Raw genomic sequence first — 20,456 nt, 5'->3', positions numbered from 1 at the left:
CCAGGTTTCAGCTGGGATAGAGTTAATTTTCTTCATAGTAGGTGGTATGGTACTGTGTTTTGGATTTAGGATCAGGATAATATTCATAGCAAATATTCATAGCACACCACGTTTTAATTATTGCTGAGCAGTACTTACACAGAGTCAAAGGTCTTTCAGAGATGAACAGGACAGATGGCCCAAACTAGCCAAAGGGCTATTTCACACCATATTGTGTCATGCTGAACAATGAAAGTGGGGGGAGTTGGCCAGGGAGGCTACTGTTGGTCTGGAACTGGCTTGGCATCAGCTGATGAGCAACGGTGACACGCATCACTTACTTGCTTTGTGTATTCATTTTGCTAATATTTCCCTTCCTTTCCTTTCCTTTCCTTTCCTTTCCTTTCCTTTCCTTTCCTTTCCTTTCCTTTCCTTTCCTTTCCTTTCCTTTCCTTTCCTTTCCTTTCCTTTCCTTTCCTTTCCTTTCCTTTCCTTTCCTTTCCTTTCCTTTCCTTTCCTTTCCTTTCCTTTCCTTTCCTTTCCTTTCCTTTCCTTTCCTTTCCTTTCCTTTCCTTTCCTTTTTTTTTTTAATTAAACTGTCCTGATCTCAGTACAAGACATTGATTTCTTTTTTTTTTTTTTTTTTTTTTTTTTTAAAACGTATAACGTATAACACCCAGACATTTGCCCTGAGGCTGAACAGGTAGTTCTGACAGGGTGTGTGGGATAGTATGGCCAAGCACCTAGAATAGAGGACACCTTCAGTGTTCTGGAATTTCATCTCTGAACAAGAGCAAAATCCCAATAAACTGTTAAAATGTTTGGGAAAAAGTATGCTGTTGCCCTTGCCATTCCAGATAGTCACAAATCACTGCAATGTGCTGGGGCCTTGCCCAAGCCTACCAAGCACTTTTCAACACTATTCAGCACCCTCAATGGGAAAAGGTTTCTGGATGTGATGTCAAAATAGCACACTGGGGCTAATCCAACTCCCATAACAGACACAGTGGCTGTTATGTGTCTGTTTCGATGACGGAAACTGTGGCTCAACCAGAAAACCAACTGGTGTCAGTATCTTTTGCCCCTATAGTCAATAAGAAGAAATAAAAGCAGAAGTCAGCTTGTCTAGTAAGGGAAGAAGATGCTTTTCCTAGGAGAGAACAGGAGGAAGAATTAGAAGAGGCAAACTGCTATGCAGGGCCATTGTGAGAACAGGAGAAGGAAGAAGGCAGAAGGCTTTAAAAAGTCAGAAACCACCTAATCTCAATTCCAGGGCGAGCTGTGAGATATATGAAAAGATTTCAGCTGTCATCCAGGTAAGCACATCATCACCTGGCTGCTCTGATGCAGGGAAAATGGGGACACTAGCCATGAACTAGAGGACAAGGAAGCCAAGCAGCTGAGATCATTCTATAGGGAAAGGGTCATTGACAAAGTGATTGGGAAATGGGAAAGAGCCCTCAGCCTTTGGAAAGGATGGAATGCACTCTTGTCGTATACCAGTGCACTGGCAGTGATGAGCTGGGAAGATGGAGAGGAACCCGCAGTGGATGTAGTGGCCAGCCAACACAAAGAAAATCTCTCTGCTTCCCTATGGACCTGCATATCGGCCGTGGAGAAATTGCCCTGAGAGGTCCAGCAACTCAAAGAGAATATATCTTCCTCCCCACTTGTATGGACCAGTATCTCAGCTATTAGGAGTAAGGATTCCTCTGTCCATTGGTTTTGCCTGCAGGACCAGAGGGAGAACATGAGGAAGTGGGATGAGAAAATCTATCTTGACACTATAAGCACAGGTAAGTGAGTTGCAAGAAAAAACAGCAGCAAAAGCAGGGTTCTGCCAGTAAAATTGCTGCTCCAGTTTCCAGCAGGCAGTTCCCCAGAGGAGAAGGGCTGATATTTCTTCCATTCTTAATGAAGGGTCTTCTTGTTTTCATTTACAAGAAGTGGGTAAAAGATGCTATGACCAAGACTAGGGGAGCCCTGCCTTCGATCAGGTGGAGGAAAGGGACAACCAGGTTTATTGGAATATTTTGATTCAATGACCTGGCACATCAGACCCCGAGGAGTATAAGGCTGAAGTGAGACTAACTGGCAGTGCAAGGCAGAAGCACACCATTGTGACTTGTGCAGAAGCTTCATGGCATAGACCCAGGAGAGGACCCAGAAGAGTACCAGTAGGCCCTGGCACAGCTGCTTTGGAATGGAGAAGACCGAATTACTGTCTACTTTGGCCAGTCTCTCAGAGTACCCTTCTCTTCAGAGGGACTTGGACAGGATGGATTGATGGGCAAAGGCTGATGGGATGAAGCTGAACATGTCTAAGTGCCAGGTCCTGCACTTTGGTCAGAACAACCCTATGCAGTGCTATAGGCTTTGGGGGAAAGTGGCTGGAAAGCTGTGCAGAGGAAAAGGATCTGGGGGTGTTGGTCGATACTCATCTGCCTAAACATGAGCCAGCAGTGTGCCCAGGTGGCCAAGAAGGCTGACAACATCCTGGCTTGTATCAGGAAGCAGGGAGGTGCTCATTCCCCTTTACTCAGCTCTGGTGAGGCTGCACCTCAAGTACTCAGTTTTGGGCTCCTCACTACAACATCGAGGCCCTGGAATGTGTCCAGAGAAGGGCTACAAAGCTGGTGAAGGGCCTGGAACACAAGCCCTGTGATAAGCAGCTGAGGGAACAGGGGTTGTTTAGTCTGGAGAAGAGGAGGCTTGGGGAGGCCTTATTGCTCTCTACAACTACATGAAAGGAAGGTGTGGGGAGCTGGGGGTTGGCCTCTTCTCACAGCTAACTAGTGATAGGACTAGAGGGAATGGCCTCAAGTTGCATCACAAGAGGTTTTGTCTGGAAATTAGGAGACATCTCTTCTCAGAAAGAGCAGTCAGGCATTGGAACAGGTTGCCCAGGGAGGTGGTAGAGTCACCAACCCTGGGGGTGTTTAAGGAAAAGTTCAATGTGGTGCCTAGGGACGTGGTTTACTGGATGACATTTGTAGTAGGGTGATGGTTGGACCAGATAATCTTAAGGGCCTTTTCCAACCTTAATGATTCTATGATTCTGTGGAGAGGACCATGGTGGCAGCCAGATTTCTGTGCTGCAGCCTGTGAAGAAGCCCACTCCAGGAGGAGGAGATCTGGGGGGAACTGTGGCCCATAGGGGACTTGTGTCAGAACAGTTTGCTTTTGAAGGATGGACCCCGTGTTATATTTGGAGAAGTTCTTGAAGAACTGGTGCCTGTGTGAAGTCCATGCAGGATCAGTTTGGGAAGGATGGCATCCTGTGGGAGAAACCCCACAATGGAAAAGAGACAGAGAGTGACCGTGAAGACTGTAAAGTGTTATGTATTGACTGCAGCCCCCCTTCCCTGTTCCCCTGTGCAGTTCAGAGGGAAGGATGTAGAAAAGGGTGGATGGGGGAAGCTGTTTTTATTTTTTCACTGCTCTAGCTTTTTAGCAATAGTTGCTAACAAGTTGCTAATTGCATTAATGTCCCTATATTGAATCCTGAGGCCCTTGAGTCTTTTCCATTGTATTTTCTTCCCCTTTCCTTTTGAGGAGGAGGAGTGAGAGAGCAGTTATGGTAGGGGTTGTGCTCCATACTTGCATAAATCTCATGAAAAGTTTGGAGATTCATTTCCTTTTCCCCTGCCAAGGAAAGTGAGGAGAAATGCCACCCAAAAACATCTTTCACTGGATGATAATAAAACAACAAAGAGAGGTATACAGATAGAAAAAATAATCATAAAGCTTTCTGCAAGCCTATCCTACAAGATACGCAAGATATGAACAAAGCAGGCTTAACAATTCATGCTGTCCAAACTCACAGTTAACTGAGACAGGATTGCCCAGCTGTGCTGGTCTCCCAGAACCTTGTTGTGCCGTAGTGTTTTGGCAGTGCTAGGGTTCCATTGAACACCATGTCTTGTTCTTTCCCTGTGGTGTGTCTGGGCTGGGACATGGTCAGATGGTTTGCATGCACTTAACTTACCTGCTTCCTGGTGTGCTCTCTCTTCGCTTTTGCACCAGTGTTCACAGGGCTTGGATGTGCGTATTGATTGTGGCTCACTAAGCATAGCTCAAGACACCCAGCATGTGCTTTGATTTTTGTGACTCTGGTATTGCCAGGCTGAGGACATCACTTTTAGAAGCTATTCTCTGTTTCATTGGTTTTCTCTCTTTTAAATGCTCCTCCTCTTTTTCCGGGAGTGCATCCTTTCCAAGGTGGATATCAGGTGCTGCTCCAAAGTTGGATCCCCAAGATTTTAATGGCAAAATGCCAAGAGCCTTACACTGCACTCAAAGAATACTGAATTTCCTTTGGAAAGCCGTACACAACTGTACTCTGAGCTTTGTCGCACCCCAAAACCTAAGACCTAAACAGAACCCTCACACCAGGCAAAGTGCACTGCAGCTTACTGTCAAGGAGCACCAGAGCTCAGCCCTCCTCCGTGACTGCACCTTTGATTTTGTCACCCTGGCATTGCCAGAGCGAATATATATTCTCTAATATATTGGTTTTCTTTTTTGTTAATGCTTCTCCTCTTCTTCAGGAGTCCATCCTTTCTGAAGTGGACATCAAGTGCTGCTCTGAAGTTGGGACCGTGACCTTTTAATGGCAAAGTGGCAAGAACCTTACACTGCAGTCAAGGAGACCTGAAATTCATTTAGCAAGCGTTATGCATCCCCCCCCCTCCCATTAGGTCTCTGCAATTTCCTTCCAAATCTTTCCCTCCCCTAATACTCACCCTAACCTTAGATTAAAGCTACCTAAGCTACCTAGGAAATGCTGATGATGACAGCCTTTTGTGAGACCACAACTGGCAGCCTTAGTACAGTCCTCCATACAACAGGACTCTGAGCTTTGTCTGAGCTTCTGAAAACCTATGCCCTAAACAGACCCCCACCCCTGCCCCGGGCAAAGCACACTGCAGCAAAAGGCCAAGAATTGTTTTGCCAAGGGAAAGCCTTGCTGTGCTGTAGTGTTGTGGCAGTGTTAGGGTTCTGTTGAACACCACGGCTTGTTCCTTCCTTGTGGTGTGTCCAGGCTGGGACCTGGCCAGATGGTTTGGGTGTAATTAATTTACTGCTTCCTGGTGTGTTCTCCTTTCGCTTTTCGCAGGACCCTGACCCTATGCAAATTGTACTGTAGCTAGCCTCGCCAGAGTGCCAGAGCTCTGCTCTTCTCCCCAACTGTAGCTTTGATTGTGTTGCTCTTGCATTGCCAGCCTGATTCCATCACTTTTACAAGCGTTTCTCCGGTTAATTTTATTTTTTGAAACCATCTCTTCCAGGAGCCGAGGCAAGATGGCTGCTGTTCTGAAACGATAAAATTAAAAATGGGGTCACTTGTGGTATTGAGAGATGGGTGCTAATGGTGGCAGAAGAATGATTATCTTTTAATTTTTTTTTGTTAGTGCTGAAATGCAGCATCCAACATGGGATGTTGCGACCCAAACTGCCTCTGGCAAGGTGAATGATGAACAGATGTAGCAGTTATTTTTTGGGGTGCTGTAGTCACTGCAGTTATTTTACTACATAAAATACAGTAAAAATCCTGTTTGCATTGTAGGGGTGCTGTATCTGGCTTATGAGGGCAGAGAGAATCATCTGCCTCGGGGGCAGGTGAGCAGCTGCGGTAAGGGAGTGGATGAGAGTAACTGTGCTAGGGGTGCTGTGGCTTTGGCTGCTACCTCAGCCTGTGCTTTTTTTCCTCTTTGGCAGGTGTCTCACACAGCCTCAGAGGGGCACACTGCACACTGAAGAGCAGTGTGAGAAGGTGGGCTGGTCATCAGCTAGGTTGGAGCAGAATGGCTAAGTAGTGCAAGGTGAGAAAGGTCTCCCTCTTGCTTTGCAGGTGGCATGACAGGCTCTCAACTGATGTCACTGAGGATTTGAGGCAAGGCCAGAGAGCAGCAAGGAGCGGCACGTGCAACAGCACTTCCAAGCACTGCGTTTGCTTTCTCTTTTATTCACCAGGTGCTGTGGCCAAGGTGGGCTGTGACATCAGTCTTTAGAATTGGTCTTCTATAATTACCACATACCTTCTGGGAAGGGTGCTGTAGCAGATAAAGTCTGCATGGGACAGGGAACAAGGGAAAGCATTCAGATTTTGCAGGTTTTAGCTAACCCAGGGTGTATGCTGTATATCAACCATAAGGACAGGACTGAGTGAGGGAGTATGAGGATGGGACAACACTAAAAGATAAGGGAAGAAAAGACTTCATACACACAGATAATAAAACAAGCAAGAACTGGCTTGGACTGCTGAAGTCTGTGCCACCCTGTGGTTTTACCTACGTGACCATGGAGAGGACTTCAGAAAAAGGGATGGAAAATCTAGCAGGACACTAGAGGCATGGGTATGTGAGTTGCAAGGGAAAACAAACAAACAAACAGGAAAAAGGGGTTCAAGGGGTTCTCTGAGGACCTTGGTGCTCCAATTTCCAGTGGGCAGTACCCAGTCTTCTGGACGTCTGGTACACCGGCCCCGACTCCCTGGGGCCCCGAGGAGGACCCTGGGCGCTGGCCCTGGTCCCAGGGCTCCGCAGTGATGCCTGAGCCCCTATGCTGCTGAGCTCTTGGGGCCCCGCGGAGGCGCCCAGGCGCTGACTCCCGCCAAGGTCCCAGAACCTGCAGCAGACCTCGGGCACCCACCCACAGACCCCGTGGCGCACCCTGGGCTCCGACTCCTGCTGAGCCTCTGGACCCAGAGGTGGACCCAGGGCGCCAAATCCCACCTGGGGGGCTTGGGAGCAGCTTGTACACTGTAGGTGCCTCCTTCTGGCGGAGGGGTGGGAGCTCTTTGTGTACCTTTGGAGCCTGTGTAAGGGTGGGGGAGGGGTGGGTGGGGATGGAATGTGACCTTCTGTCTTACATACCCTTGTATAACCACAAGTCTAAGAAAACCAGAGTGGTTAACGTGTATAGTTCTTGTATCTTGCAAAGGAATGGTCCAGCAATTTGGATCAACAGGGGATAAGAGAACGAAGGGGTTTCAGAATAACTGCTATTACAACTGTTGCATGGGACACTATGCAAGTCTCTGACATCCAGCCAAGATCGACAGAGAAGGACCTGGAAAAAGCCTGTGAGGAAGACTATGAGCTTTCAGCATGAGAGACCCCCAGAGGGACCACCGGAGACAGATAACGCATGCACCAGTGGGAGGGTTCGGATTCCAGGAACTAATTATAATAACCCTTCCTTTTCTAGAAGTAGTAACGAATATGTATTAGCCTAGGAGCATAAAAACCAGCCACCTGATGTAACTGGTGTGTGTATTGGTGGAGCAGAGACTCCAGGCGCACCCAGCACTGCTTGCTTACCTCTATTCATTTAATGAATTGTAAACTTTAATTGTAACCCTATTTTGGACTCAGTCACTTGTTACAGCTGGGACCACCCTATGGGTGGAAGCTGTCAGGAGAGCCTGGGACGCCACGGTATGGTGCCACGAGGTTGGTGGTCAGTGGCGCCCTGGGGCAGGAAGAATCGGGAGGGGGTGAGGCGGCGGGTGGTCGGAGGCTTTTGTGGAAAGGGCCCTTGTGTGGGGCGGGGATGGTGCATTAGGAGGAACCTTGACTACCTGCAGATAGGGGCAGGCAGCAACCTTTAGAAGTCCAGGAGAGGAAAATGCCAAGCCCTACCCCAAGGGAGGAACAAATTTATTCACCAGCACTGGCTATTTGGATACTAAATAAGCATTTCTTCATGGCAGGGCTGGTTAGATATTAGAAAAGGCTGCCCGGCGAAGTGCTAAGAGTCCTTAAACGCTGCCCAGCATCCAGCAGCGTGGGGGCTGGCCATGCCTTGAAGCGGGATGCTGCTGTCAGGTGGTTCGGGGTCCAGCAATCTGCGCAATCTGAGGACTGGTCTCAGGCGACAAGGGGGCATGCTGTCTCTTGTCCCGGGGGTCTGGCCTCGATCAGTGCAAGAGTCGATCCTCAAGCCTCTGGGCTCCGGTTTGGGTGACGCGAGTGTTATCCACACCTGCGTCCGGGGCCAACATTGAGCGGCTCGTGGACGGCGGTCACAGGGACCGGGTGTCCGGTCTCGGGCAGCATGGGGACTGGCAGTGCCTTGACCCGTGGTGCTGCTGTGGGGCAGTTTGGGTACCGGCAATCCTGCAATCTGAGTACTGGTCTCGGGTGGCAAGGGGTCATGCTATCCTGTGTCCCAGGGGTCCAGCCTCGACCAGTGCTGAAGCTGACCATCCTGAGCCTCTGGGCTCTGGTTTGGGCGATGTGAGTGCTATCCACTCCTGCGTCCGGGGCCAACCTTGGGCGGCTGGTGGACAGCGGCCCTGGGGACTGGGTGTCCGGCCTCGGGCTGCGTAGGGGTTGGCCATGCCTTGAAGTGGGATGCTGCTATCGGGCGATTCGGGGACAGGCGGTCCACCAATCTGCGCACTTGTCTTGGTTGGCAAGGGGGCATGCTGTCCCGTGTCCTGTGGGTCCGTCATCGATCGGTATGTGGGCCAGCCTTGCTGTGAAGAATGAGGCTGTAGTCTGCCTGCTCGGGGACTTTAGTCCGGCCACGGGCTGGGCGGGGGCCGACTGTCCTGTGTCCCGGGGGTCCATCCTCGGGCGCCGTGGATGCTGGCCGTGCCATGAAGTACGGCTGTTGTCCCCTTGCTCGGGGACTGGCTGTCCCAGAGACTAGAGGTTCGGTTCCATGAGGAGCGGCGGCCGGTTGTCCCGAGCTCCCAGTTGCGTCCATCCAGAGGCACGGGATCTGACCGTCCCGAGCCCCTGGACTACAGTCTTAGACGACGTGTGTCCTAGCCACACCGCGGTACAGGTCCGACTTAGGTGGGCTTGGGGACGGTGGTCCCGTGTGCGGGAGTTTGGCCTCGTGCGGCGCGGGGTCTGTCCCTTGCTCCTGGGCTCCGGTCTTGGGCGACGCGTATGCTCTCCGTACTGGGCTCCAGGGCTGACTTCGGGCAGTTTGGGGACGGCGATCCTGGGACACGGGTGTCCGGCCATGGGCTGGGCGGGGGCCGACTATCCCGTGTCCCGGGGGTCCGTCCCCGGGTGCCATGGATGCCGGCTGTGCCGTGAAGCAGGAGGCTGTTGTCCCCCTGCTCGGGGACTGGCCGTCCTGGAGACCGGGGTTCGGTCCCGTGCGGAGCGGAGGCCGGCCTTCCCAAGCTCCCGGTTGCCTCCATCCGGAGGCACGGGATCCGACTGTCCTGAGCCCCTGGGCTACGATCCTAGGCGATGCGTGTGCTAGCCTCACTGGGGTCAGGGTCGACTTCGGGCGTTTCGGGGATGGCGATCCCGGGACATGGGTGTCTGGCCACGGGCTGCGCGGGATACAGCCAACCTGTGGAGAGTACCCTGCCTCACTTCAGCATTCAACTGAAACTACGCTGGAGCTTTGGAAGTCACAGCAACTGCTCTGCAGTCCTGCCACAAATGTTTTATTATAAAACTCTAAATAAATTTAATATAGGTTGCAAAGAAACCTTAACTATTCTTTGTCACATCTGTCTAAACTGGAAGGATGAGTGCATCCTTCGACTGTTTTGCTTACCTGAAAGGGCTACACGGCAGTCTGGACTGAACTAAGGTAGGGTGGGATAATCTCTTGTGTTGCGTGTTGTGACCTTCTCCCTCTGCCCTGCAGGGTCAGAGTCAGGGTAAATAAAGACCTTGCAAAGTCAGATTCTGCTCCTGCCCTGCCACCTTCTCCCAGGCAGGTTTACAGACAAAAATAAAAGCCAAAGGAGCCGATCTGTCCCTGGTACAACAGGGTGGAATACAACCCACTGTGAGCTTGCAGGTACTGACTGTTCCTCCTCCCCATCTTCTGCTGTCCCGAGTGAAGGCAGTGCCCATCTCCCTCATGCAGTGCTGTAAATCTACTTGGAAAATGCATCATCTTCCAAAGCACAGCACTGGAGCATTTCCAGCTCTGGGTGTCCCAGCTTGCAGTGTTTTTGTACTGCTCCTGCTCTTGGCTCTTCACCCTCAAGTACTGCTGTCTGATTTGGGGATTGGCCCCATTTAACTCTCAGGGCTCACCTTCCCCAAAGTTCTGCACACCTGTGAAAGTACCTCCTACTTTCAGGCAGTATTCACCTGCCTCTCCTGTGCTGCAGCCACAAAGAAAGAAATATATTACCTTCCCCTTTCATAGTATTTTTGTCCCTTTAGGGCTCCACCTACAATACAAATGAGCTGGGCAGAAGGCCAAGTTATTGCAGTGCTGTTCTGTAGCAAAGAAACACGATACACTATCTCTAATACATGCAAAACCCTCCACCAAACAAGCCTACATCATACAAACCCCCACTGCACTCTCAGCTATGGAAGCAAGTCAGTGCAACATGCCATAGGAGGGGGATGCAGACTGGGCCACAACTTTCTTGTCTCTGCCTCGTAACAACAGGTACATCTGATGGCTGTGCAACTGGTGGTAGCATGTAACGTCTAACTGCAGCCTCAGAATGAGACCACGGATGCTGCTGGGAAGGTGGAAGAGCAGCTGGACACTGGATCCAGCATTTCACTTAGCATGTGTGGGCTGGCCTGGAGGAATACTCACCATAGGTAAAGAAGCCAGGCAGGTACAGTACTTTCTTTCCCAGCACGTTTCTTCCAATGGTTGGAGGTAGTGGCTCATGCCCAACCTGCAGGAGAAACCCCATGAGCAGGTTCCCAAAACAGTTCTGGCATTCCTGAACCTGACAGACCACATGGCCTTGATTCCATCTTCCTGAGCTGCTGAAGTGCCACGTCCCACTCAGTTACCATATGATACATGGGGGTCCCATGACATGGGCTGTCCCCTTCCTATTAAACAGGGTCTCTGGAGAACAGGGGTCCTCGTCGCTCTCATTTTATAGCAGTTACCATTACAGAGGGGTTCTCAGGATACTGTGGATCCTCAACCCCCCATTGTACAGGAATGTCTCATCTTTTATTATATAGGAGTCCCCACTGCATAGGTATCCTCATCTGTCCCATTTTATATGGGTCCCCACCTGCTGTCATAAAAAGGGGTCTCAGTTCTTCTCTTTTAAAGAAGTCCCCACTGCACATGTGGTCTTTGTCCCTTCATTATATATGATTTTCTGTTTCCTGTCCTACAGAGTCCCTGTCACTGAAAGTATTCTCATCCTCCTAATATATAAGGCTCCCTGTTTTATAGGTACCCTCATCCTCCCAATTATATGTAGGTCCCCCACTCTGACATAGGGATCCCCATTAGAGAGGGTGCCATCCTCTGTTATACAGGTGGACCCTGGGCAATGGGGCCCCCTCATTACCCCATTATGCAGGTGCCTCTTTCCCCACTATGTACACACAAGACGCCCTTATCTCCTCAGTCAAACAGGGATCCCTCTCCCCAGCCGTACAGAGGTCCGTTATAACCCTGGTACACGCGGGGTTTGCCCTCCCGTGGCACTCCCTGAGCGCCCCGCTCCCCTTCGCAACGCGGTCCCCGTTGCACAGAGGCCTCGGCTGGGGCAGTGCAGCACAGTCCCTCCTTACACGGGGTGTCCTCACCCCCCCGTACGCTGCGGTCCCCGTGCCGGGGGTCCCTCCTGCCCCGTTCAACCCCCGCTTAGAGGGGGTCCCGGTGCGCGGGGCACGCCCTGCCCCGTCACACAGGGGGCCCGGCACCCCTCCTCACACAGGCCCTCCTCGGACCCCCCCACGCGGGGGTTCGCCCCTCACCGCCCCGCAGCCGGCCCCGGACCTGGACGAGCAGCTTGACGTAGAGCAGCGGGTGGCTGGCAGCGGCGAGCCCGGCGCCCAGCACCACGAACAGGCCCTCAGCGCCCTCAGCGCCCTCGGCCCGGCCCGGCCCCGGCCTCGCCCCGGGGCCGCCGCCAGGGGGCGTCAGCGCCTCCAGGGGCAGCGGCGCCGCGTCCGCCATGGCCCCGCCACCACCGCGCCTGGGCCGCGGGTGCAGCTCCCCGAGAGGGGAGGGAGGAGGGGGAGGGCACGGGCGGGACCATGGCGGGAGAGGCGGAGGGGCCGCGGGCGGGACCATGGGCGGGGTGGGGGGAGGCAACGCGGCGGAGGCTCGGCAGCGGCCCGGCAGCGCCGCGCGGCGGCTGGCGCCGTAGGTGCGGCTTGAGGAGGCCGCGACAGGGCCGCGCAGGGGCGGCTGCGGCGCGCCAAGAGGCTGGCCCCAGCGCGCTGTCCACCCGCGGGCTCTTGTCCCTTCGCACCAGAGCAGCCCTGGAGGGCCAGGGAGCCTCCGCTCCGCTCCGCTCCGCTCCGCTCCCTCGCAGCCCGCTCGCGGCCCCTCGCAGTGCCGGGCCCCGCGGGGGCTGCCCCGGCACAGCCCCACCGCCGCTGGCTTGCCGCGGGCCGGCACGCGTAGCGGGCTCGTGGCATTGCAGCTGTTATATATGGAGTGGTAATTCGTGTCGAGAAAATGGTTGACATTAATAAAGAAAGGGGAGATTTGGGAGTGTGGCCATGGGGGTCGGAAAGCCCCTGTGGTTGATGATAATATCAGACTCTTAATGATGAGGCCATCAGGAATGTAAAAGAGTTTAGAGGGAACCAAGAAGGGTGATTCAGGAGACACCATGCAGTCTCAGGTTGCTTGTTCTCTGTAATACACAATAAATGTTTGTTCATTGTCTTTTGTAAAAACAAGGAGTTCTGTTTGAGGAGCGGGAGTTGTGAAAACTCCCTGCTGAAGTAAGGAGCTGTATAATGCTTAGCTAGACACTATGAAAATTCCTTTGCTTAATGTAACAAAAAAAAAGAACCCTCTCCCCTTCTCTCCTTCTGCATCTCAGTAGCCTCTTTTGTTCAAAAAACACTGCTGCAAAGTTCATGTAACCATCTCCTGATAAGTTGTTAAACTAGTGTATCAACATCCTGCCTTCCTGTCTCACGCTGGGCCAACATGACCAAATAAAGAAAGAAGTTGAACCACAATGCCGAGGAAGACTACGGCCTTCATCTTCACGACCACCAGAGGGACAGAGACGACCCCCTAGCAACAGTGCGCGCAGTCGCAGAACATACCCGGACGTGCTGCGTAATCCTGAAATCACCAAGATATAAAAAGGGACCCTGGGGGGGGTGAGGTGCGCGCCGTTGGCGGAGCCGAGACTCCCCGGCCGCCCAGCGCTGTTTTGCTTGCTGTTGCTTACTCAATAAATTCCTTTCTATTATTAATGCAATGCTCTCTGAAAATTAATTAAGGGGGCAACTTATAACAAATTTGGTGCCGTGACTCGGATGAAGGCATTCTGATTGAAAGACCTTCGGAGGGGGCGCCCCGCTGATTTCAGCGGCCTTCGCTAGGACTACTTTCATTCAAATCCTTCACCGACGAACCCTAAATTCGGCAGCAAGCAAATAAAGCCGGCAACCCCTAGTAATCTTTGTGCATGAAGACCGAACGAAGACTCAGGAGTGAGTAAGTATAGGCCGGTGATCCGTTCGGTTGGGGTTGGGTATCCTGGAGCGTAGCGTTGTGAGACGTCCAATTGCGGACGAAGCGAGTGCGGACCCCTCGGTAGTGCGGTTCCCACATCCCGCGAGGGACTGGGCTACGAAAAGGGGGAAGCGATTTGTGTGTGTGTGTGTGAAGGCGCTCCAGAAGATGGGACAGAAGAAGAGTAAGCCTTCTGGTCCCATGGGCGGGGTAACGTCTGATGTTAGGTTACCCCGGGATTAATGATTAAAAATTGGAAGGATTCCCCTTTTAGGCGGGGAAGCAATAAAGTAAAAATGATACATTATTGTGTTGAAGTTTGGGGTGGTAAACAGATTCGAGGAGACCACCTTTACTGGCCCGTATTTGGGTCCTTTGAAGATTGGGTTTGCCAGGCCCTAAATATTTATGTAAACTCGAAGGAACCTTTTAGTTTGGAAGAAAGTGAATATGCACATTTGTGGATCAGCTCAGAAACTCGAGCCAATTTATATCCTCTAAAAGAAAAAGGAGGGAATGAGAGGCACAAGAAAAACCAAAAATTAGAGATCCCAGCCCCACTGCCTCCCTATATTTCACCACCGCCATCTGCAGCCCCTCTGACTCCCGGGCTTCCTAATCCGCAACCCCAGGGAGACTCTGATAGCGACTCTGACTCTAGCGCTCAGGGACCAGTGACTAGGAATATGTGGCCGTCCACATTAACTCCGGGGACGTCCGAGATTTTAAGAAAGACAGGAGGAGGGTAAGCGAGCTTTAATGGCAACTGGCATAATGTTTCCAGCTGCTGAGGAATAATTCTAACTGGAATAATAACTGTACATTGTATATTGTATATATACTAGCCCGGGCATTTTTGTTAAAGTGTTCTTTTATACCTATGTTAATATGTAAATATGTAAATATAAGAACTGCCATTGAGGTGTATGTCTAAGGGAACAAAATTTGCCCAGGCATATTATCGGCTCATCAGGTTTAAATGTTCCCAGTGTAATTGCCTACAGGCAATTAATTTACAGTGGTCTGATTTTACTTGTGTATCTATATATTGTGGATTTTGGAGGGATTGGGATTGACTAGTAAAGAGCTTCTAGGAAAACGGTGGAATATTAACCACTGTAGATTACAATAGGAAAAGTTCAAAGCAAAGAAATCCTGAGGAAAAGCCCCCTAGGATGTATACTAACACATTGGAGGGATATAGTGGGATGAGAGGGTACAGAGAGTAAAAGAACCCTTATCAAATATTGTAATCAGTGGTGGCCACTTTATAAACTAGAGGATGGAGCGGAGTGGCCCCTAAATGGAAGTATTAATTATAACACCATATTACGGTCAATGTTGTTTTTGTGGAGAGAAGGAAAACAGGATGAAATGTTGTATATTGATGTTGTTTCAGCATCTTGGAGGGAAAAGGTACGGAATTAAGTTGGCCCCTGACTGAGCCTTTGATGTTGGCATTAGAAAAGTAAAGGCTAGAGAAAGATAAAGGAAGTGTTAAAAGGTTTGTTGAAAGTGTTAAAGGTATTCGAAGTTGTATGAGCAGGGAAAGGTGATGTAGGCATTATCTAAGTAACAGTCTAGAAGTTTTGGTATATTTGCATATTTGCTGTGGTGTTTGTTCAGTTTCCCAAGCATCGGGGAGGGGGGAACAGCCTGCTCCACCAGGGGCCTCTCCAGCGGCCACAGGGGGGCTTCGGCTCCAGCGCCTGGAGCGCCTCCTCCCCCTCCTTCTGCACTGACTTTGGTGTCTGCGGGGGGGTTTCTCGCTCTCCCAACTGCTGTTGAGCAGCAGCTTTTTGTTTGTTTCTTTGTTTGTTTGTTTGGATTGGCTCTGGGCAGCAGTGGGCCCCTTTAGGGCCAGATGAAATTGTCCCTTGTCTACCACGGGGAGGTTTCTGTTTTTTGTTTTTGTTTTTGTTTTTGTTTTTTCATGGGGGCTGCCACTGCAGTTTCCCACCCCCACACCCCTCACACCCCCGAACCTTGCCATCAAACCCAATACACTGGGGCAGCTAAGTCATTACTGACTTGTAAAGTATCAGGGATTAAATTAACAAATGAAACCCTAAATGTGATAGGGGTAGAAGGGACTGGGATAACAGTGCCACTTTTGGGGGATACCAAGCTGAGACTAGGGGATAAAATGATCACTGGGCAATTATTGTATGTATCCAAGGCAGAGACTAACTTGTTGGGAAGGGATTTGATGATTAAATTGGGCATTCAACTAGTAAATTGTTAGACTAGAATAACAGTGTTATTAATGGAGTGCTCTCTGGCCCTGAGAGCAAACATACATGTATATTCACCTCTGACTGGAAAGACCCTGAAATGGGTGCGGAAGCAACAATATAGGTGGACAATTTTACCTCAGGGCTATACAGGGCCACCTATCTATTTGGGTAAATTCTAAAAAAGATTTTGGAGCAATTACAAGCTCCCAAGGAGGTATTAATGTTACAAATATGTGGATCATTTTAAGGAAAATTGATACTCCCCGATGGGAGAGAAATGCTGAATAAAGTGATAATGAGGCAAATATTAACTGTTTTACATCAGAAGAGTCATTGGGAGGTGCAAGCAATGTGTGATGTTGTTCTAAGAAAGCATGTCTATGTAGGAATATATACTTTAGAGAAGCACACATGCAGAGGATGTACTATATGTCAAAAGGTAAATAACAAGGCCTTCTGTAACCTGTCTAGAGGGGGACGGGAGCCAGGGTTTTGACCTTTCCAAAGTATACAGGTAGACTTTACTGAGTTACTTGTTTGTCGTAATTGACCATGTGACTGGATGGGTGTAAAGCTTTACTGCAAGGGTTAAAGCAGGCCTTAGAGATTGAGTGGGATTTTCACAGCCCCTGGCACCCCTCCTCTTCTGGAAAGGTAGAGCGAATGAATGGTGAAATTAAGAAACAACTAACAAAACTTGTGCTGGAAACTAAGGCTTCTTGGGTAAAATGCTTACCCCTTGCACTGTTAAACATATGGACACAGCCCAGAACTGATGTAGGAATTTCTCCTTTTGAAATGCTATATGGTATACCCTATGACTTGGAATTGCCACTTGATCACCCTCAATTCTAATTAAGACTTGGAAAGAGACTGCTTTAACACCACGATGGGGAAGGCCCCTATGTTGTTTTGCTTACCACAGAAACTGCTGTTCGAACTGCACAGAAAGGATGGACGCATGCCAGCTGTGTGAAAGGACCAATCCGGGAAGGTAAATGGGAGGCAGCTCCAGGCCCTGACGACTTGAAGCTGACACTAAGACGGACTCGATAAGTATTGTGTATTATCTGTGTATCGTGGGAAGGGGAGGAGGCCCTGTTTCAAAGGCTCCCTAGTAGGTTCCCCTGAAGAACACTGCTGCTGCCAAGAAGAACCGATACCTTGTAGTTCGCTGCAACCGAACTGACAAGCGAGGCAGAGAAGTGAAAACGGTGGGGGACTGAGGGGCCGACAATTTAGATGGGCTCCAACCACTCCTACGATACATGGGAGTCAGTATCATCATTTTGGTCAGCTATGGGTCTGCGCATCCCCATCAGCCTTTTAAATGGAGCTTGATCAGATGGAAGGATCAATTCGTCATCCAGCAAACGACAGCGGGTGCTCCCAGTTTCCGCATCACATTATGTGACCTGGTGTCAGTGCAGCCATGCTTTAACCGATCAGGATTTTATTTCTGCCCAAGTTCTAACCCAGGAAAGGGGTACTGTAATTACCCGAACATGTATTATTGTGCATACTGGGGGTGTGAAACCATTGCTATGGACTGGACACTCGGGGCTGGTCGGAATAAATTCTTACAAGTGGGATATGGGCCGCAAGGTTGTAACCAACAAGCAGGTCCCCGTTACAGGTGGTGAGGGCATGGTATAGGGTATACAGGAACCTTCCATGGAAATAAAGAAATTTGCAAGGTTCTATATATAAATATAACAAACTTGGATGATACTAGCTGGGTACTAGGGAAAATGTGAGGTGTCAGATTTTACAAACACAGAACAGATAGGGGAGGACTCATACTAATAAAAAGGAGGATGCCGATAGGCCCCAGGCAGTAGGACCAAATGAGGTATTGTCAGAAAATGTCCAGGGAATCCAGCCTGTGGAAAATACTACACTTCCAAGCCTCAGCAGCCCTACGAGCTCAGGTAAAGCCGAGAATGGTAACATAGCTGAGAATAACATATGGGGGGGTCATGAATGCCAGCTACCAATTATTAAACAAAACAAACCCAAATGTAACAAAACACTGTTGATTATGCTTTAGTATAAGGCCTTCATATTATGATGCTATCAGGAATCCTGGGGAGCCCACCCGCACAAACGAGAACAACCCTCTACAATGCAGCTGGGGAAAAGACATAAGGGTAACACTAACGCAAGTCACTGGAGGTGGTAGGTGTGTGTGCACGGTTCCTAGTGGGAAGTGTCACCTACGTAATATCATGGAGAATGGAAAACAATCAGCCGAGTGGTTAATCCCAGCCAACAACGCTAGGTGGGTTTGTTTGTGAGTGGGCATAACTCCTTGTCTATCACTAAAACTCTTTAATGCGTCTCGTGATTTCTGTATACAGGTGATAATTATACCAAGGATTCTATACCACCCTGAGGATTATATGTACACCCAGACACAGTGGAAAGTCATCATCTGGAAAGACGGGAACCATTCATGGCTCTAACTTTGGCCACCCTAATAATCCTGGGAGGAGCTGGAGTGGGAACCAGGGTAGCCTCATTGGTTAAACAAAATCAAGAATTTACTTCCTTATGCATTGCTGTGGACGAGGACCTGACCCAAATTGAACAATCCATTTCGGCCCTGGAAAATCTATCAGGTTGCTTTCAGAGGTAGTGTTACAAAATCATAGGGGATTAGATTTGGTATTTTTTTACAACAGGACGGGCTGTGTGCAGCCCCGAAAGAGGAATGCTGTGTGTATGCTGATCACACTGGAGAGGTAAGAGATACAATGGCAAGACCCAGGGAAGGGTTGAAAAAAAAAAAAAAACAAAAAGGAAACGGGAGAATGAAGCCCGACAGAGCTGGTACGAATCTTGGTTTAATTATTCACCTTGGCTTACTACTTTATTATCAACAATAACAGGACCTTTGTTGTTCTTAATAATAGCACTAACTTTTGAACCATGTATTTTTAATAAATTGATTGCGATTGTAAAGGGACATTTAGAAGCGGCACATTTAATGCTCATACATGCCAGATACGAGCCAATAAGTACCAATGAAGGAATGGAGGAAACACTAGTTCTTAGTAGCCAGGCATTGCCGAAATTCAATGAACAAAATGAGTAACTAAAAGAAAAAGGAGGGATTGTAATACACAATAAATGTTTGTTCATTGTCTTTTGTAAAAACAAGGAGTTCTGTTTGAGGAGCGGGAGTTGTGAAAACTCCCTGCTGAAGTAAGGAGCTGTATAATGCTTAGCTAGACACTATGAAAATTCCTTTGCTTAATGTAACAAAAAAAAAGAACCCTCTCCCCTTCTCTCCTTCTGCATCTCAGTAGCCTCTTTTGTTCAAAAAACACTGCTGCAAAGTTCATGTAACCATCTCCTGATAAGTTGTTAAACTAGTGTATCAACATCCTGCCTTCCTGTCTCACGCTGGGCCAACATGACCAAATAAAGAAAGAAGTTGAACCACAATGCCGAGGAAGACTACGGCCTTCATCTTCACGACCACCAGAGGGACAGAGACGACCCCCTAGCAACAGTGCGCGCAGTCGCAGAACATACCCGGACGTGCTGCGTAATCCTGAAATCACCAAGATATAAAAAGGGACCCTGGGGGGGGTGAGGTGCGCGCCGTTGGCGGAGCCGAGACTCCCCGGCCGCCCAGCGCTGTTTTGCTTGCTGTTGCTTACTCAATAAATTCCTTTCTATTATTAATGCAATGCTCTCTGAAAATTAATTAAGGGGGCAACTTATAACATTCTCCACTGTGAGAAACACTCCGTAGCCAATAACTTAGGCTCAGGCGAGGATCTCACTGAAGTAGTAATTTATTCGCGATTGCAATGGCGGGCGCCCCACAAGCAGGAGAGAGCACATCTACTAGTTCTGATTCAAAGATCGAAGCCGAAATTCCTTTAAGTGGTATATTCTTTATTGCAGCGCTGGATGCACGGGGGATCTCTCCACCTATCGTGCATACCCAAAGCGGAAAGCAGTCTTGAATTTATACAATCAATCTATCAATATTCTACAAGCGCCTATACATATGCATTACCTATCCCCGCCTTCCCTCGCTAATTAGCCTTTTGGCACCTTGCGCCTGCGTAGAGCCTCCCAAGAATTGTGGGCAGGGGTCTTTGGGACGTGGGCAGGGGTCTTTGGGAGGAAGACCCCGAGTCTTCCTCACAGTGTACTTTTCACCTTTGGTCAGGAATCTGCTGAATTGGTGTTATAAGTTGCCCCCTTAATTAATTTTCAGAGAGCATTGCATTAATAATAGAAAGGAATTTATTGAGTAAGCAACAGCAAGCAAAACAGCGCTGGGCGGCCGGGGAGTCTCGGCTCCGCCAACGGTGCGCACCTCACCCCCCCCAGGGTCCCTTTTTATATCTTGGTGATTTCAGGATTACGCAGCACGTCCGGGTATGTTCTGCGACTGCGCGCACTGTTGCTAGGGGGTCGTCTCTGTCCCTCTGGTGGTCGTGAAGATGAAGGCCGTAGTCTTCCTCGGCGTTGTGGTTCAACTTCTTTCTTTATTTGGTCATGTTGGCCCAGCGTGAGACAGGAAGGCAAGATGTTGATACACTAGTTTAACAACTTATCAGGAGATGGTTACATGAACTTTGCAGCAGTGTTTTTTGAACAAAAGAGGCTACTGAGATGCAGAAGGAGAGAAGGGGAGAGGGTTCTTTTTTTTTGTTACATTAAGCAAAGGAATTTTCATAGTGTCTAGCTAAGCATTATACAGCTCCTTACTTCAGCAGGGAGTTTTCACAACTCCCGCTCCTCGAACAGAACTCCTTGTTTTTACAAAAGACAATGAACAAACATTTATTGTGTATTACAATT

General features: G+C 49.5%; 1 protein-coding gene and 1 long non-coding RNA gene across 5 annotated transcripts; one reads left to right on the top strand and one right to left on the bottom strand.

The window, feature by feature from the left end:
- Window positions 1–603: 603 nt before the first annotated feature.
- On the bottom strand, window positions 604–11,950 carry LOC119713080 (mitochondrial carrier homolog 1). Of its 4 annotated transcripts, none has more exons than XM_072025544.1 (4): window positions 11,686–11,950; window positions 10,528–10,612; window positions 9,514–9,600; window positions 604–5,295 (listed from the first exon to the last, which is right to left on the bottom strand). In XM_072025544.1, the coding sequence occupies exons 1-3, from the start codon at window positions 11,863–11,865 to the stop codon at window positions 9,545–9,547; spliced, it is 321 nt and encodes a 106-aa protein (XP_071881645.1). In that variant the 5' UTR covers window positions 11,866–11,950; the 3' UTR covers window positions 604–5,295; window positions 9,514–9,544. The 4 variants fall into 4 exon arrangements, with proteins under 4 accessions (XP_071881645.1, XP_038020838.1, XP_071881646.1 ...); XM_072025545.1 differs by lacking the exon at window positions 604–5,295 and adding an exon at window positions 7,613–9,303; XM_038164910.2 differs by lacking the exon at window positions 9,514–9,600 and having other exon boundaries at window positions 11,686–11,941.
- A 151-nt stretch (window positions 11,951–12,101) lies between these two features.
- Window positions 12,102–19,327, top strand: LOC113841571 (uncharacterized). The gene is made up of 2 exons (XR_005259975.2): window positions 12,102–13,374; window positions 16,555–19,327. It is a non-coding gene; the product is annotated as an uncharacterized lncRNA (long non-coding RNA).
- The last annotated feature ends 1,129 nt before the right edge of the window (window positions 19,328–20,456 follow it).

The sequence above is a fragment of the Anas platyrhynchos genome, chromosome 18 (assembly GCF_047663525.1).
Source record: "Anas platyrhynchos isolate ZD024472 breed Pekin duck chromosome 18, IASCAAS_PekinDuck_T2T, whole genome shotgun sequence".
In the NCBI taxonomy this organism is placed as follows: domain Eukaryota; kingdom Metazoa; phylum Chordata; class Aves; order Anseriformes; family Anatidae; genus Anas; species Anas platyrhynchos.
The sequence above is the reverse complement of the archived record's forward strand: the minus strand, read 5'-3'. Positions and strand labels throughout refer to the sequence as shown.